Source organism: Camponotus floridanus, unplaced genomic scaffold (genome assembly GCF_003227725.1).
Source record: "Camponotus floridanus strain SB8 unplaced genomic scaffold, Cflo_v7.5 scaffold136, whole genome shotgun sequence".
Taxonomy (NCBI): Eukaryota; Metazoa; Arthropoda; class Insecta; order Hymenoptera; family Formicidae; genus Camponotus; species Camponotus floridanus.
This window is the reverse complement of record NW_020229255.1, coordinates 266,439-283,611: the sequence shown is the minus strand read 5'-3', so window position 1 is coordinate 283,611 and position 17,173 is coordinate 266,439. Positions and strand designations below refer to the sequence as shown.

The 17,173-nt window shown below is 33.1% G+C and overlaps 2 protein-coding genes across 7 annotated transcripts; one reads left to right on the top strand and one right to left on the bottom strand.

Moving 5' to 3' along the window:
- Nucleotides 1-56: 56 nt before the first annotated feature.
- LOC105250524 (protein D2) lies at nt 57-2,047 on the bottom strand. Of its 4 annotated transcripts, none has more exons than XM_011256678.3 (3): nt 1,871-2,047; nt 993-1,235; nt 57-579 (listed from the first exon to the last, which is right to left on the bottom strand). In XM_011256678.3, the coding sequence occupies exons 2-3, from the start codon at nt 1,186-1,188 to the stop codon at nt 227-229; spliced, it is 549 nt and encodes a 182-aa protein (XP_011254980.1). In that variant the 5' UTR covers nt 1,189-1,235; nt 1,871-2,047; the 3' UTR covers nt 57-226. The 4 variants fall into 4 exon arrangements, with proteins under 4 accessions (XP_011254980.1, XP_011254979.1, XP_011254978.1 ...); XM_011256677.3 differs by having other exon boundaries at nt 1,714-1,897; XM_011256676.3 differs by lacking the exon at nt 1,871-2,047 and adding an exon at nt 1,666-1,735.
- Nucleotides 1,644-16,173, top strand: LOC105250523 (regulator of G-protein signaling loco). 3 transcript variants are annotated; one of them, XM_020027315.2, is made up of 17 exons: nt 1,644-1,961; nt 2,998-3,188; nt 3,263-4,107; nt 4,238-4,849; nt 5,156-5,276; nt 5,553-5,959; nt 10,693-10,803; nt 11,018-11,242; nt 11,592-11,812; nt 11,905-12,097; nt 12,979-13,188; nt 13,615-13,888; nt 14,224-14,372; nt 14,471-14,554; nt 14,639-14,786; nt 15,031-15,122; nt 15,289-16,173. In XM_020027315.2, exons 3-17 carry the CDS (start codon nt 3,466-3,468, stop codon nt 15,742-15,744), a joined length of 3,945 nt encoding a protein of 1,314 aa, XP_019882874.1. In that variant the 5' UTR covers nt 1,644-1,961; nt 2,998-3,188; nt 3,263-3,465; the 3' UTR covers nt 15,745-16,173. The 3 variants fall into 3 exon arrangements, with proteins under 3 accessions (XP_019882874.1, XP_025261994.1, XP_019882875.1); XM_025406209.1 differs by having other exon boundaries at nt 2,998-4,107; XM_020027316.2 differs by lacking the exon at nt 12,979-13,188 and having other exon boundaries at nt 2,998-4,107.
- The last annotated feature ends 1,000 nt before the right edge of the window (nt 16,174-17,173 follow it).

Sequence of the window (17,173 nt, the reverse complement as noted above, 5' to 3'; positions counted from 1 at the left end):
TTTATAAAAAATCAGGACCTATTATTTTCCTGATTAAAAAAAAAAAGGCAATATACTGAAAAGAACGCTTAATATGCATTTATTCAACAAACAGTGTGATATACATTATTATGTATATTTCTAGTTAATAGTATATTAATAGTTTAATAAATGTATATTAATAGTTTGATATATATCATACAAGTATATTTCACTGAAATTATAATTGTGTATAAACTGTATAAATTTAACCCTCGAGTTGCTTATAAAGGATTGGTACGTAATCGTCAAACTCTGCCTGATACATATTTCCAGCAATCGGATCACCGAGTTTGTATTTAGCAGCGAAGTTTTTAATAGAGAATTTTCCGCGGTTGTCACCACTTCGATTGGTTAGGCGTTTTTCGTTGAAGGTGAGCTTGCCAGGTTGTTTGTACAACAGAAATACATATCGATGAAGGCCTGTACCTTGCGGAGGTCCGGAACCAATGTATTCGGAGAGAACATCTCCTTTCGAGACATCTGATCCAGGAATATTGCCTACCAACCAATGATGCCATTCACGAAATTTGGGATTCTGTCTGCTCGGAGCATCAGGATCTGTTTAAATGTTAAAATAGAAAATATAAAGTATAAATATTTATATATGTATAACAATTTGTCAAATTGAATTATTAAAATATCCAGGATATAAATGAAATAAGCTTGCAATTTACTGGTAAATACAGTTGCGTATTTAATTCTAGAAAAATCTATTAAAGTTATTTCTGTCAAAATGACTTTTAACATTCTTTTTAAAGCAACAGAATTATTATAAATATATTTATTATCTGTAATTATAATTTATATAAAAGAAATCAAAATCAAATTATTTGTATTTAAACACTATAAAAAAAGGTAAGATACAAGTAATTTGAATGTACAACTTACAGAAATAAATCATATATATTATAGATTGCATTCTCACTCTGAAATATTTAATTACAAATCTATATAATAATATTTCTACTCACCAGTCATGCACAAGGTATAAAATGCATTAGTCTCTCCATCCCACTGAACAGTAGGTTGATCCTTGACCTGAGTCGGAGTGAGCACCTTACCGATTTCAATAGAAAGATTATTCGGATAGGTGACATTCAGCACATTTGCCGGCACCTTATCCACCACATCTGGTATAACTCCGTGAGTCTGCAAAGCCTGAGCCATGGATGACAATAAACGTGTTCCTGTTTGCGATACCACTGCTGAAGCTCCTGCAAGCAAGATATTGAAGTCATTACTTCGCTAGTTCATAAACAAGATAAGAAAGCAGCGAGAGGTCAACATAAAATACACATAATACAGAATACTTGTAAATATTTCGAAACGATTCTTATAATTGTCAAGTATGTCATCAGTATTAAACGAAATTAGAAATCAATTCGCCGGTAAAACAAGACAATGAACGAAATTAAAGGAACATTCCCGTCTTTTTTAGTACCCAGACAGCAGATCGCAACGAACAGCGCGATTCTGTGACGCAGCAACATTTCGCGAGAAACTAGCAGCTCGACGATGCACGAGCGAATAACAGGATCTTACGCGACCCGGAGCAACCTGAGCGTAAAATCGACGTTCGCGTGTGCGAAACGTGATGTCGCAACCACGAGAAAATATATATAGTCTCCGAGAAATTGCTATTACTTGCGACGAGAAGGGACATGACAGAGCGTGCACTTGCCGGGTACCTACACGAATGCGAGAATCAAGAGCGAATAAGAGGACGAGAGGGGCATCAGCACGTATTGGATCTCGTTTATCCCTTCCGTCGTCGAGACGACCGATAATAATAATCGGTATAGCTCGTTATCAGCCTATTTGTTGTGTAACCGAAGTGTATTAGACCCACCGGTGATTTCGATTGTGTTTACGTGATTCCCACGACGAACGATATGCGCATGCAAGTCGAATAATGGCTTCTACGCACGCAATAAATAGAGGTAAACAACGGAATGCGAAATAATAAAAGAAGGCCTTTCCGGCTATTATCGAATGCACGAATTTTCATCCGTGAATGAAAGCGCGATGAATCCAGATAAATCTGTACAAGTTTGAAGTAAAATTTTACAACGTAAAGAAAATTGTAGAGAAGAAAAAATGTATGTTATTAATTAAGATACGAATTACTTACGCGTAAGAAATATTCGTAAATAATAAATAATTATCTTTGGAAGTGCGCCATTTGACATATTTGAAAGATTTTCGAAAAATTCGTGATTAAAAGGGAGAACATTTCTGCCAAAGATTCAAAAATATAAACCAAGTTTATTTTATATCAGTCGTTTGATACGCGTAATATCAAATAGTAAATAACTACAAATCGGTTCAGTCATTGGCTTATCAATTCAAATGTACCATTTGAATATCAAACGATCGGTTTAAACTTGGCCATAAATTTACGTTCACATTCTTCTATAGTTATATCATTTCTAATAAATGTACAATTTTTCGAGTAGTTTAGTAGTCTAAATTTGAAACGCAGTTGCCAAGATAATGTCATATAAAAAATTAAAGTTAAATGATTTTACGATTTTTAAATAATAATCTTGAGAGTTTTAGAAGAAAAAATACTTTTAAAATCTAGATATACTGTAGAGAATTTTCTAAAAATTAATAACGTGGCAGGTATGAATCATCTTTATATTATAATAACATTGTATTAGTAAGTTCATTACATTATAATAATTAATTATAATATAAATTATAAATTATAATATAATAAATTATGATAAAATAAAATATATAACAAAAATAATAAATTAATAATAATAAATATATAATAAAAATAATAATACATAATAAATTGTCGCATTTTGAAAAAAAATAATGCGACTAAAATAATGCGAGTAGATCCTGAGTTTGGCAAGCATATCGATTAGTTACCGACAAACGATAATGTCCGAAACTTCTTTATCGAGAGTCGATCGTTGTCGATCCCCGATGACAGCGCGCTCTATAATATGATTATTCGAACAGCCTTGAGCCACCTCGAGTTAAGCATACCTGCCATACGGAAGGTCGATCACCTTCTCTAGCCTCGCCGATCGAAGAATTCCAAAACATTCGTCTGAGAGTTAGCTAATTGCAAGATTCGCGGGACGAGTGAGGTAACGTTCCTAGATGTTTGGAAAGCCCGATCTGTCCACGACGCCTCCATCAAACTTCACGTACGTCAGACTCGACATATAATCTACGAATGATCGGGAACGGTGGGCGTACCTATTGGAGGACACTGTTGCAGGAGGTCCCGAGTGACAGTCGTCTGGCAGTGGCGAAATTCGCATGATCGCGGAGAGGATGCACGCTGCAGGGTAACCCTTGGAGAAACGAAGTATGGAGTCGGGGAATCGCCGGACGCTCCTCGGCAAAGGCGGTAAACGCGCGCGCTTCCCCGGGGATCCCTCCTGACGCGACACCCGAGTCGACGAGCGCCCAGAAATCGAGATGCACCAGAACAGACGTAAGAAGAAGCGAGTGAATTACGGTGTCAGGGCGGTCGAGGTGATCCGCGGCGCGAAGGGCTTCGGCTTCACGATCTCGGGTCAGCAGCCATGCATCCTGAGCTGCATCGTGCAGGGCAGCCCGGCCGAGGGGGCCGGTCTGCGGGCCGGCGACTACCTGGTGGCCGTGAACGGCCACAACGTCAGCAAGGTGCCTCACGACGACGTGGTGCAGCTGATCGGGAACTCCAAGGGAGTGCTGCGGCTGCAGATCGCCGAGAACTACTACTCTGACTCGGACGAGGAAGGTCTGGCCACCGTAAGATCCAAGCCCAAGTACGCCCACAAGCCACGGGTTGCTAACGCAAGTGCCTTACAGCTGCAATGTAGAGCGGCGAAAGTAGTTAGAGATCTGCAGAGCGGAGCTATGTTTCATGCGTCGCTTGGCAATCTGGCATCTGATAGTAAAGATCAGTACAATTATTCCGTCCTGCATTATCGTTGGAACATGACGAGTCCGCTTCCACCGCCTCCGCCTCCAGTGTCTCATAAGCGTGACTCTGAAAAGATTGTGCATAGAACAGTTGTGGGTTATCTTGGGACTATCGATATACCAAATCAGTTGCATCCGTCTTGTATGATGCAGGTGTGTTCTTTAAATATGCATTTTATAGTCTTTAATTTATAATTTATCAATTTATGTTTGTACTTAATTATTTACAAATTTAATGGAATAATCCAATGCTGTAATATACTATATTTTATTATCGTTGCAGGTTTTGAGAAAATGCATCAAAAGGCTGAAAGCGGAGAAGCGGAATCCAACCACTGTTCTTCTCACTATTCACGTTGCCAATATTAAACTCACCAATTCGGAAAATCGCGTCATTGCCGAATACCCCTCGTATCGAATAATATTTTGTAATTCCTTTTCGGAGCAAGACAAGCAATATTTTGGAATACTAACAAAATCCATGAAGAACACGGACGACATTGTTTCAAACTCGTGTCACGTTTTCACTATTTATTATAAATTGATCGATCATGAAGTGCATTCTAGTGCGTGTAACGTGTTTGGATTTACGTGTACAAAATCATCAGAGCTAAATGTTTGTCAAGAATTTCCTGACAGTTGTACAGGTCTTATCGGTGCCATACAGACATTGTATATATCTGATTGCACGAATGGAGAGAATCCGTACAATGAAGCACGCATACGATTGGACGCCGCTTCTCCTCAACCGAGTAACGTTAGCACATCGACTGCTCATTCAAGCAACAGTGATTCCGGAATTGGTTTTAAAGACGATTATGGCAGTTGTTCGGGTCAAAACACGGCAAACGACTGCGAACGAAGAAGGCAGCATCCTTCCAATGTGCAATATAAGGTATTTGCGTTGATTATTACATTCTTTTTTACATAAAAAAGAGGCAAATGTAGAAATACCATAAATTTATTGAGACAAACTATTTTGAAATTTTTCAAATACTTGTGTTCTCTTGTAAAACTCTTTCAATAATTTATAGAAATATAATTATACTTTGATTTTTCATATTTCTTAATTTATTTAGCATTATTTAAAATAAACACTATTTTAAATACACAAGCTATTAAAACTAATTTGTCACTTTACTCTACGACACGTGAGATTCTATAATTTATATTTTAACTCACAGACAACTCTCATTTCCAGAATATAAATGCGCAATCGTCTAGAGAATCTGCCAGTGAAGTTGCTGAGCACCGATTGACAGTTCGTGCGATTTCGGAAACCAAATGGAATAAGGAACCAAAATTCATCGATTTCTCTAAAGGTAACTTGATATTATACTTTAAAACTGTTGCAATATATCTCTCTTATTTTTGAGTTGTTTTTTTTCTCACTTTTTTTCTTTAAATTTTTCTTGGATAATATATTTATTTATTTATTTATTTATTTGATTTATAAATGAGACAAAATATTGAGAATAGAACCTAGGTCTTTTATTGAACGATTGCTCTAAATTACTCAGGCTTTATTTTTAGGCCGTTAAATAAATGCGAACTGCAATAGAAGTGGTGGGGAAACTTACGAAATGTGCTTTTCACAGGGATGCGACACGTGACGGGGAGTGGGGAGGGCACGACCACCTGCGCCGGAACATCTGCCCCTGTTATGGCAGCCCATAACTCATTGGCCAGTACGTCCGTTGGATCCCTTGCGTCCGTTTGTACCACGGCGTTGCTCGATGGTATCGAGGACGCTGCGGAATCGTCTAAAGCGGCATCGACGGCAAAATTAAAACGTCTCATGGACACTACGAACAAACTCAGCCCGAAAGTGTATTGCGGCCAGGTCACCAAATCGCTAGTGCACAGCTTGGAAGATATCAATTCTAGCATGGAATACGCGCGACCGCCCTTTTGTCATTCATATTCCAAATCTGACAAACCTCGTCCATGGGGAAGCCTGCAGGAGATACGGAATTTCGGGAACAGCGTCTCGGACAATTGCATAGTGAGTTCTTATTTTAATTTATTTTTTTTTAGATCTTAAGAGAAACTCTCTTATTTACTTTTGTCAGTTCACGTAAATTTGATATAGGGTAATATATGATAATTTTGATAGATTTATAAATTTTTGGCATAATTCAGGCTTTTTATAGCTGCAATTAATTAATCTGCATTATTTAAAATAAAATTTTCGCAAATAACTTAATACAGATTTTTCACAGAATTTTTCAATTCAGCTTTCACGTGTATCGGATAAATAAAAAACGAGAAATATTTTCACAATTAAATACTTGGGCATTTTTGAAAAAAAAATGAAAGAATTTATTTAGTCATGTTCTATTTTTAAATCTTACAATTTATTATAATTATTTATATTGTTTTTTCGCCCAAGAACAAAGTCTTATCGATGTTATAGTTTTATTATCAAATATTCTTGCTTTTAGAAAAGAGAATTTTTTTTTAAATGATACATATCTCTATAGTTATTTTAATATATCGTTACATGTTTTATGTAAATTATCAAAGCGATATTGTATTTTTTCATCGATTAGCGAAACGCAAGCGATTGGCCAATCGTATATTTTTTCTCTCTGGTTTTTACAAATTTCAATTTCTTACACATGCTATCAAAATCTGTGCACCAGAAACGGTTAATGTCTCGGATGTCGGATTTGTCGTCGCTTCTGAATGATTTCCGGTTCCTCTCGTATACTCGTTATTCAAGCTGCGTCATCGCATTTCCTGCTTCTGATTTGCGCTCGCCTGACATACAGGCAAGGAAGGGTTAAGCGAAAACAAAACAATCAGAAAATCAGGTCTGCGCGAACCAGATTCCCGCGTTTTAATTACGACACAAACGTTCGCGAACTTTACTTTATTTGGTATCTATTACTTTTCTAGGAGAATGTACATACAGGGATTATAACAGACACGTGATGCAATCGATTCTGTCATCGAATCATCAGATTCGTGCAATGAAAAAATTCAAGAATTGTATGGAAAAAATTCAAGAATTGTATGGAATATTTATCGGTGATGTTGCACTTTTCTTCTCGTCTGCGAGCTTTTCAACAACAAATTTCAAGCAAACATATGTCGTAGGAAAAATTAATTGAAACTAATGAGAAATTAACCGATCTGTTTGAACATTACATTGAATTTTTATTGCGGTTTAAAGTTACATTTTTTTCATATTTAATTTATCGGAAAATAAAATCAGAAACTAAAAATTTGTGACAATTTGTTATAATGTTTGATGTGTGTGTGTGATTTCGAAAAATTAGCTTTAATTAAGATTATCTGGAAAGCACGCAGGAATGAGCTACAAAACATTATCATTCTTAGATTTGTAATGATACAATTTAATGTAATTTGATTAAATTAGAGTTTCACTCAAATTACGCTTAAATCTTTCGCTGGCACAGAGTTGAAAATAGCTTCCAACAATTACGTTGCAAACGTTGTACCTAAAGTAACATTAAAAAGAATGCTCGTGAGGTAGATGCACCACGTATACGTTTAGGTGCATGAATAGATTTTACGATAATAAGTGCAGGGTCGGTTACATAAAGGATAATTATACCTTGTTGTTAAAATTTGCCATCTTTTTTCTATTATCGTAGGCAATTCTTTTTAAACGTGTTTATTAATATAATACAGAAGGATTGAAATTATTTATTTTATTGAATTACTTAATTTTTACGTAACCGAATATCTCATGAATGGCTCATATAAAATTAATCATGCTAGTTCTATAACATATTAGAATTAATGTCTCATTTATCAGAGATGAAAGTTTCAAGAGCACTTCACTTTAACACAATTGCGTTACTTTGATTTTATCTGCAGTAAATGTACAAGGCAAGGTTTCATTAATACATCATAAAAGTATATTGCTTTGTTATACATATCACTCAAAAAGATGTTTTGCTGATAGACTTTTAGCAATTAAAACAATTTAATTTTTATATATTTTGTTAAAACATGTAGAATTTATAGCAGCAAATTTTAGTAATATCTTTTGGTAAATTTAAGTTTCATTGTTATACAATTGTATATTATTTAAAAAATTATGAGTTTTCACAGTACAACTAGAACAATTTTTGTGAGAAAATTTTTCTGTGCACAATCAAATTTTATAACAAGTATGATTAACATAGATGATTTTTTTTTAAATTTCACTAACATTTCAGATATAAATTATATCTTTGTCACTTAAATTGATTAAGTGCAAAGCATGCAATATCACAGTATTTACTAATCATTTATTTATCTCATTAATCTTTCACATCTAGAAAATTATTGCCAATTGCAAGACCATTTTTTTTATCGATCCTCAAGTTTTAATTTATATTCCTTAAATCTACAGCTCGCTTAAAACCACCCATCACTCCACTTTTACATCAACAACGAATCCTTGCATCCGACCCTGCATAGATGTTAAAAGGAGGTTGAGAGAAGAACTCGGGGGAGACAGAGAGGGAAAGGCCTGTGGTAGTGGTAGCGGTGAGAGCGGAAGAGACAAGGGGAACGAGAGGAGGATCGGGACGATGAGAATGAATCAGTCGAGAGAAACGGCGAGGGAGGGGGAGGGAGGGAAGTCGGGCCTTGTTCGAGCATCCATAAAGTAGTTGCGTAGTCTCGTCGAACACGGTAGCAGTAACCGTGCGGCGTGCGGTGCGTGTGGTTGCTACCATGTCCTCGATGATCGCGTCGCTTGGGACTCGTCGTCGCCGTCCTCGTCACTGTCATCACCAGCAACAACAGCTCGCAGTCGCGTCACGTCACGTCGTCTGTCACGTCGCGTTGGGCGGAGCCCTCGTTATTGCACGAGCGAATCGCCCGTTTTAGCTCTCTCGTTTAGCGTCTCGCTCTTTATCTATTCGCCAAGATCGTTATCGTCACCCGGACTGAGTCTTGATTCGGGTTGATAAATGTCATCGCCGCTGCAGGCTTTCGCGAAGACGCGCGACCTGCGAGCGTGACATGGAAGCGCAGGCGAAATCGGTACGTAAAAAAAAAAAAATAAAGGAGAAAAAGACGGGGATGTTCGCGTCGCCTTTGATGCCGCTGATATTTTCAATGACTCATTGTTCGAGTTTTGGGGCAGATTCGTACTTGGGGAAAGCGTCATCATCTGTTCGCAGTGTTAATTATCTTAAATTGACTCTAGAAGAGAAGGGTGCACGAGTAAAAATTGCGTTTGAGATAAAGGCATTCTGTTTTTACAAGATACTTGAGGCAATTTTTATGCACGTTAACAAAAAAAACATGAGCTCCATCGCGCGCAGGATGTCCTTCTATCGCATTAAATTTGATATCCTGCATCAGATGATTAGGTAATAAAGGGAGCAGAGGAGAGATCGATGTAAATCAACATCGAGTCTGCATCTAGATTTATATTTAAATAACGGGATAAAATTCCGCGGGATAAAATCATCGACTGTAGAGAGTGATTGCTCCCCTCTAATTAAGCCTTCATTAAGAGCTGGTTTGCCAATCATTTACTATAACGTTCTTTTTTTTCAACGATGAATGAATGCGCTGACGCGAGACGTTTCCTTAATTATTGGCAATCATGAGGTTTCGGCTCGTGAGCTCATAATACGACGAATCATGTTTGCCTTCGTTTAAGTCGCATTCTTCAGATGCGCGGACTTTACTTTTCTCTCGTCGAGTTGACGGAAATACTGCTCTCTCACGCACAATTATTACTATCTAGTCTAAAAATCAATATGTATCTCGATGTTATTTAATTAGTCTTGCAGTTACGTGATAATATCAATAGAAAGAAAAATCGTACGTGGGAAGTGGAGAATGCACATTAGTCTTGGATATGAGAAGATATGGGAATGGGAAAACGGAACATACGAAGCAAGAAAGCGTTTTCTCATAACGCGCACCTGTTGCTTGCTGCTCGGCAGGTGTTGCATTGTGTTCGTAGATTCCAATTCAGAATGTGCGAGAAATAGAAAAAATATCAAGATTATTTCTTTTGTTCAAATTCATCGATAAACGGAATTACATTATAACAGAGATTAATGTTGCATAATAATGTAATTGATTAGGATAAGAAATACAAAAGTTTCTCAATACGTTATTTATTTTATAATGATTTGTACGTTTATCTTATTTCATTATCTCTTCTTGTAATTTGATAATATTTTATGAGAGATTAATTTTTTAGAAATGTACAATTTTTTTTACTAAGAATAAGCTGAAAAAATAATAAAAATTTTACTTAATTTATTGAATTTATTAAATTTTTTATTAATGAAGTTACAGATTAAATTTTTATTAGTAAGATTAAGGTTTAAGATGTAATCATACAAAATTTCAATTTGTCTATAATAAATTCGTACATTGATCTGGCTATATTATCTCAAAGAAACTTTTCCATTATTTGATAATATTTTGGAAAAAATTTAATTTATTTTATTTTGGAGAAGAATTTAATTTTAAACTTTATTAAGAGAGCTTAATATAAACTTTATATTAAGCTGAAAAAATGATAGAAATATTTAATTTATTGAATTTTTAGTATTAAGTCTTTCATTAGTTTAATTACAGATTAAACTTTTATTTATTAATATGACTAAATTTAGAGATATATAAAATGATATAAAATTTTATAACTCTGTAAAAATATTTTTATAGAAACAGTATTTTTATACAACGATTAAATTTACTTTTGAATTTCATTTTATTAATTAAATTTATTGCATTGATTTGTTCCAGTACGGTAGTACAGAATCCTGTGACAAGAATAATGACTGCAAAGGAGTACACACATGGGCAAATGGATTTGAAAAATTGCTGGAAGATCCAAAAGGCTTGCAAACATTTGCTGTAAGTGCCCAATTATCTCCATTGAATATTTTATGTGTATTATATATATATATATATATATATATATATATATATATTTATTTATTTATGTATGTATTTTAATCTAAATATATTCATCTTTATATTAAATTATTATTACTAAATTATCTATTTCTAAATTAACTATTATTAAATTATCTATATACTAATGAAATTGTTTTTGTTTTTATTCAAGGAGTTTCTCAAGAAGGAATTTAGTCATGAAAACATATATTTTTGGGCTGCTTGTGAGAGATATAAAGATACTAAAGACACTGGTATGCGCCGTCGATTAGCCTGCCAAATATATCAGCGTCATTTATCGAATACAGCTGCCGAGCCAGTAAATGTTGATAGTCATGCATCAGGACAAATTACCCAAGAATTGCTCGATGAAGCACCCGCGGATTTATTTCTGCAGGTATATATTCCAATCACCCATTCAAAGTTATTTTTCATCTTTTATAAAAGGAGAACGAAAAATGTAGAAACATAATTACTGCTATTTCTTAAAAACGTATTAAATATTATAACTTTCTTCCTTTTTTGCTACAATGATTACATGTATATATTAGCTTTGGAGCATTTAATTATTCTAACAAAAAGTTAATTATTAACTTATATCGCCACATCTCACATGCAATGACTTCTTTATATTTATCTCTCAATTATATGCAATGATATGTGAATATTTTATTATTGTATATAATTGAATTAAATAACTATATGAATTAAATAACTATATCTTAATTAACATATTATTGTCTCAGGCTCAGAAACAAGTATTCAACCTAATGAAGTTTGACAGTTACCCAAGATTCTTGCGATCAGAACTTTACCGTGCCTGTTTGGAAGCAGGGAATACGATAGTTGACACAGAAGACTGTGATCTACATCTTACAAATTCACCCAGTGTAAAATTGAAAAAGAGTCACTCCGATGCAGAGGATCGTTGTCGGAAATCGATTCTTCCTTGGAGTAGAAAAAACAGGTGAATTATTTGAAATAGAATGTCTGCATTAAACAAAAAAACCACATACTTTACCTGCACAACACATTTAATTTATTTTACTATATTTTTAGGTCTAAATCAAAGGATCGTGGTGAAACCGAGTACAACAAAGTCCCTAGTCGAAATGAGACTATATATAAAAGTTTTACAACCATTAAGAGAGACACGGAAGGTAACAATAATGAAGATAGTGTATCGATCTCCAGCAGTCGGTCATCATTAGCATCATGGGATTTGGCATTACGACAGTCGTTTAACAAACATGTAAGTATTCCATCGTAACTAATGTAGCATCCTAATAATTATATTTTTAATGAATATGAAATGATTTGCATATGTTGATAATGAAATTGTTACTTTTTATATATAACTGCTCTGATTGTAAAAATTCAAATTATTAATTCGGATTGTAGATGCTAATATTTGAAGGAAATTTAAGTACTCAAACATAACTGTTTTGGTGAATTCTCTTAGTTGTTTTGGTACAAGTTATATGGTAAATTCCATATACAAGTTATCTGGTAAATTAGTTTTATTAGTATTTTAGTTGTATTATGAGTTATTAAAATGAGTGTTGTGTGTAAATTTATTTTTAGTAGAGAATGTGCATTTAATAATTTATGTTTTGTGATTATTATTATCGTTATATAATAATGAGATGAAAGAGAATATATAGTATATTAATTTCTCCACCAATCAAGATATATAACTATCATAGATTTATGTTGCTATAATTTTTTTTATTATATACTTTCATTTAGATTATTCTAGATGTACTGCATAAGCATTTAATAACAAGTTTGTTAAGAAGATTAAATAAAAAAGGTCTAACATCAAAATGTGAAAGTTGTAATAAGTAACTCTTAAAATTTCATAGTATATAATTCTATACATAGATCTAAACAATAATTCTATATTTGTATAAATTCTGATGTACAAGTTGAGAGTGCTTTCTATTCAAAATAGTTTTTACTTTAGATATTTTAGATTTTTTAACACGACAAAATAAATAGGACGTTGAAAGATTGCATGATATAGATCATGTATTGCGAAACAATATTGGGCTTATTTTGTATCAAATTCGCGTAGATTTTGAGATGCATGTAAATGTACATGCGTAAGCAAATATGTGTGTTCACTTGTAGTCTCTATCCTCTTGCGATGGTCAAACAAACGAAAAAAGAGATGCTCGCAGCAAATGTACGGGGTTGTGTCGAGTAATATTGCCTGATGGTTCCACTACGGTAGTGACAACTAGCCAAACCGAGAGCATTAAAGACGTGGTTACTCGCCTCCTTGATAAGCGAGCCCTACGATATTCTAATTATGACGTTCTGATATTAGCAACAGATGAGGTTTGTGTTGCCTTCTACTTAATCGCAAGTTTCGAAAAATGCACTTATCTAATGCATATATTTTTATTTTTCCATGCAATGTTTATAATGCACATATGTAGTTTGTTTGTGATTTTTAATGTTAGTTTGCACAAGTTAAATATCGAATGCGTAATGCATGTATCTTTCTTATTTCGTTTATATCATGTAATTTGGTGGGGGAAGAGACAAAAATTTTATATATATAGTTTTGTATCACGTTGCATGCGCATTTAAATCAAGAGAAAATATAATACTTGATATATTTACATACATCACAAGTCACATACATCAAAATTCACATTTTTAATCAAATTTTTAATTCACATTCTTAGTTATCATTTTTTTAATCGTTGCATTATTTATGAATTATTTGCAATGAATATATTATATTTCTCTTGTTTGCAGATGGTAGACACGAAATGTTTTTCATCAGTATTAGCAGGCCAAGAGGTAGAGGTTGTTCTTACAAAAGTTCTAAAGGTAGAATTGCCCTCGCGAAGAATAATAAGTGTTATCGCTCACAAGGGTAAAACTTTGAAAGAAGTGTTGAGGCCTCTTCTAAATAAATATGGCTTCAATTTAGATTTAATTAGTATTTGGAGTGAAGGTCATTGCGTTCCTATGGATATTATGGCTATCAATGCCCCTACGCGCCTTATTGTAGTAGCAAATGAAGAAGGTTAGTAAATAAGACACCTAATTATTAATTACATATTAATAATTATTATTTAATAATTTAAAAAACATATATATATGTATACAATTTCCCTTTGAAAACAACTTTTGTGTTAGCAAATGTTACACATGTTATTAAATAATACATATATTAAATATACATTTATTAAATATACTTATTAAATATATTAAGTAATAAGGAGTATGAGAAAATGATTTAAATTACAATATATGCTTTAAATTATAATTTGTTGCAATAACAAATAAAATAATAAAATAAATAAATGAAATAATAAAATGATAATTTAAGTATTAATTTAAATATTGTTATTCTTACAGATTTTCAACGGGAGTTACATACTGCAAAGTATTTGGATGAAGTATCACACGTACAACCAACTCTGGATGAAATCACTAATAAAGTGTTTGAAGAGTTATTAGTTGGGAAAAGTAGAAATAAATATCAATATAGCGAAGGGTCGTGTAAGGTAAATAAAACAGTGTCTGAAGTAAAAAAATATGCGATTTTCTGTTATGTAACAGTTTATTTTCAATGTCACTTAATATTCTTTATATTTCCTTATAGTCTGATGACCAACGCTCCGAAGGATCTTCCATATTGTCTAGTAAATTCTTTCTTCGAGATTCGACAATACACGGAAAAAAGAAGGTAAATTTATATTTTTGAAATAAAAATTTAAATATAAGGTGTATAAAAGTGTAACTTATATATTCCTGGTTTTTCATGACTAAGGCAAAATCTAAATACTGCAATACAACTGACAAAGGTAATACAAATGATTGTGTACATGAAGGAGCACCTGTAAAATCCCATCCTCCGCTTATCGCAAAGTGGCGTAATGGTGTAAAATTGCAACTACCAGGCAGATTCGACGGAGACGGTGAGATAATAATCTTATTTTTATATATCTCTTATAGAAGAAAAATGATTATATAATTTCAAAGATTTTAACAAATAAATATACATAATAGAAAGAAATTATAGAAAGAAAAATATTTATAGTATCAAAAATTAACTACTTATATAAATGAAATATCAAAATGTCGAAAGATAAAATGTTTTCTTTATTAAAAAAAGTTTAGATGACAGTTTTACTTTAATTGTAACTGTTTTTCTCGTTACAGATTTATATGAAGGATTAAAAAGAGCGCAACGATCGAGATTAGAAGACCAGAGAGGAACGGAAATTAATTTCGAGCTACCGGATTTTTTAAAGGTACAGTTATATGTGCATTTTATATATATGTATAATATTTAATATATACTCTAACTTTATTGGAATTTAATAGAGCAGTACAGAAGTTATGTGTGTACATAAGCTCTTACAATCTCTATATCATTATATGCGTTTCGACTCTTAAAGCTATGAAATTACTGATCAGAATAAGGAGAATGGGAAACCGTCGGATTCTAACAAGATGCGAAGGACTCGAGTGGTGTCGGCCAATTGCGAGGGCACTACAAAGTTTTACGATTCTAGCGAGGATAAGCAAAGTAGTTGTAGCGGATACGACTACCCAGCGCACGTAACGAACGGAGTTTTGAACGAACGATTCTCAGCCTTGGTTACGGAACCTTTGAATAAGTGCCTCGACAGTTCATTCACTTTAGATGGCGATAGAACATTGGTGGATGCAGATCAGACAATCATTGAAAATTGTACCAATTCTCAATCGAAAACTTCGTGCTCGGAGAGCTACGGTTCCGACATGTCTCGCACAAAACTATCGAAACCTCCACCCTTACCGCCGAAACCTAAAAATCTCGTCGTGAATGTGAAAAGCGGATATGTTATGTCTCCTAAAACTCTGCAAAGGCCTAATCATGTGATCGAATGAAGCAATCTGAATCCTGTAAAGAGAAGAATATTTTTTAATTAACGTAATGTTTAGTGTACATCGTTTTTTATGTGATGCCACGATTTCGACATTACAACATGGTAAGAGACCTGAATAATATCTCTATTATGTTTATGAATTATTAGAAAAGTTGTTTCTCCACATCAAAGTTTATTAGTGTGGGGATAAAAAATGTAGGGCTATTATTAAGTAATCGCATTCTTCTATTTTATGCATTTTCCATTATCATACATTCGCATTCCATGATTTAAATTTTATCGCGAAAACTTTCTGCCCTATATACCTTGATCCTACTAGAACGCTACCATACATAAATTTTATATGTATTATTGGTAATAACATGTGTTGATCTTTTAAAGACTTTTTATCCTTTTATTTTATATATCCCTATATATCGTATTCATTTTATTAATATTGCGTTCAGTATCCGATTTTGCATTTCATATTTCATTAATTTTGATTTTGATAAAAATAAATGATTATATTTTTGTTGTACATAACATTTATATATTGGTAGTAGTGATATACTGTGTTAAATGAATACGATACAGCGTTCTAGAGTAATAAATTAGATAGTAAAACATACATGATATATATATTTTATATTCCAAGAATTTTTACCATGAAATTGTTCTCTTGATCAAAAAAAAAAAAAACAAGGAAAGTCCAGGTGATGATAATTTATGCGCTTATTAGATAAATATATAAGAACAAATAAATAATAAAAAAATACATTCCAGAGGAGCGTAGTAGAATAGAAAAAAGAAAATGATCTGTTTTATATTTCGAGTATTTTATTAATTAGATGTGTTTTTGAAAACATTTACGCCCTGTAGGATACAGTGAAGCATTTTGAATAATATTGAAATTTATTGTATAAATTATTAGGGACTCTATATTTATTTGAGCATTGATGTGTGCTAGGAAGAGCTTTAAAGCTTTAGCGATATAAAAATGTTTGAAAAGTTAAAAATTGATGTGATGTCAACTTCTTGAAATAGTTCTGCTGTATCCTACAACAATTTTGACAATTGTTGTATTTTACGCATTTGGACAAAAATGTGTGTATATTATTTTATAACAATGAAAATATTCATTGTCGAGGGAATTATGTAAAGCAAATTTATTATATGTATCGTACATATCTGATGATCATACATAGCACTGATGGGACATGAGACTGTCGTGACACGTACTAATATATTGAATGTATTATTTGACTACCTGAGAGAATTTTAGACAAACTAATAAATTTTCTAAATTTTATAGAAAAGTCTCCTTTTCTTGTATTTTGATTGTAAGTAATTGCGTCGTCCTTAATCCATTTACTGTTCAATGTAGCAACAAGCAATCTTCCTTATACCATCCTTTACATTTTCCTCTGAGAATGAATATAATAGATTTCAAT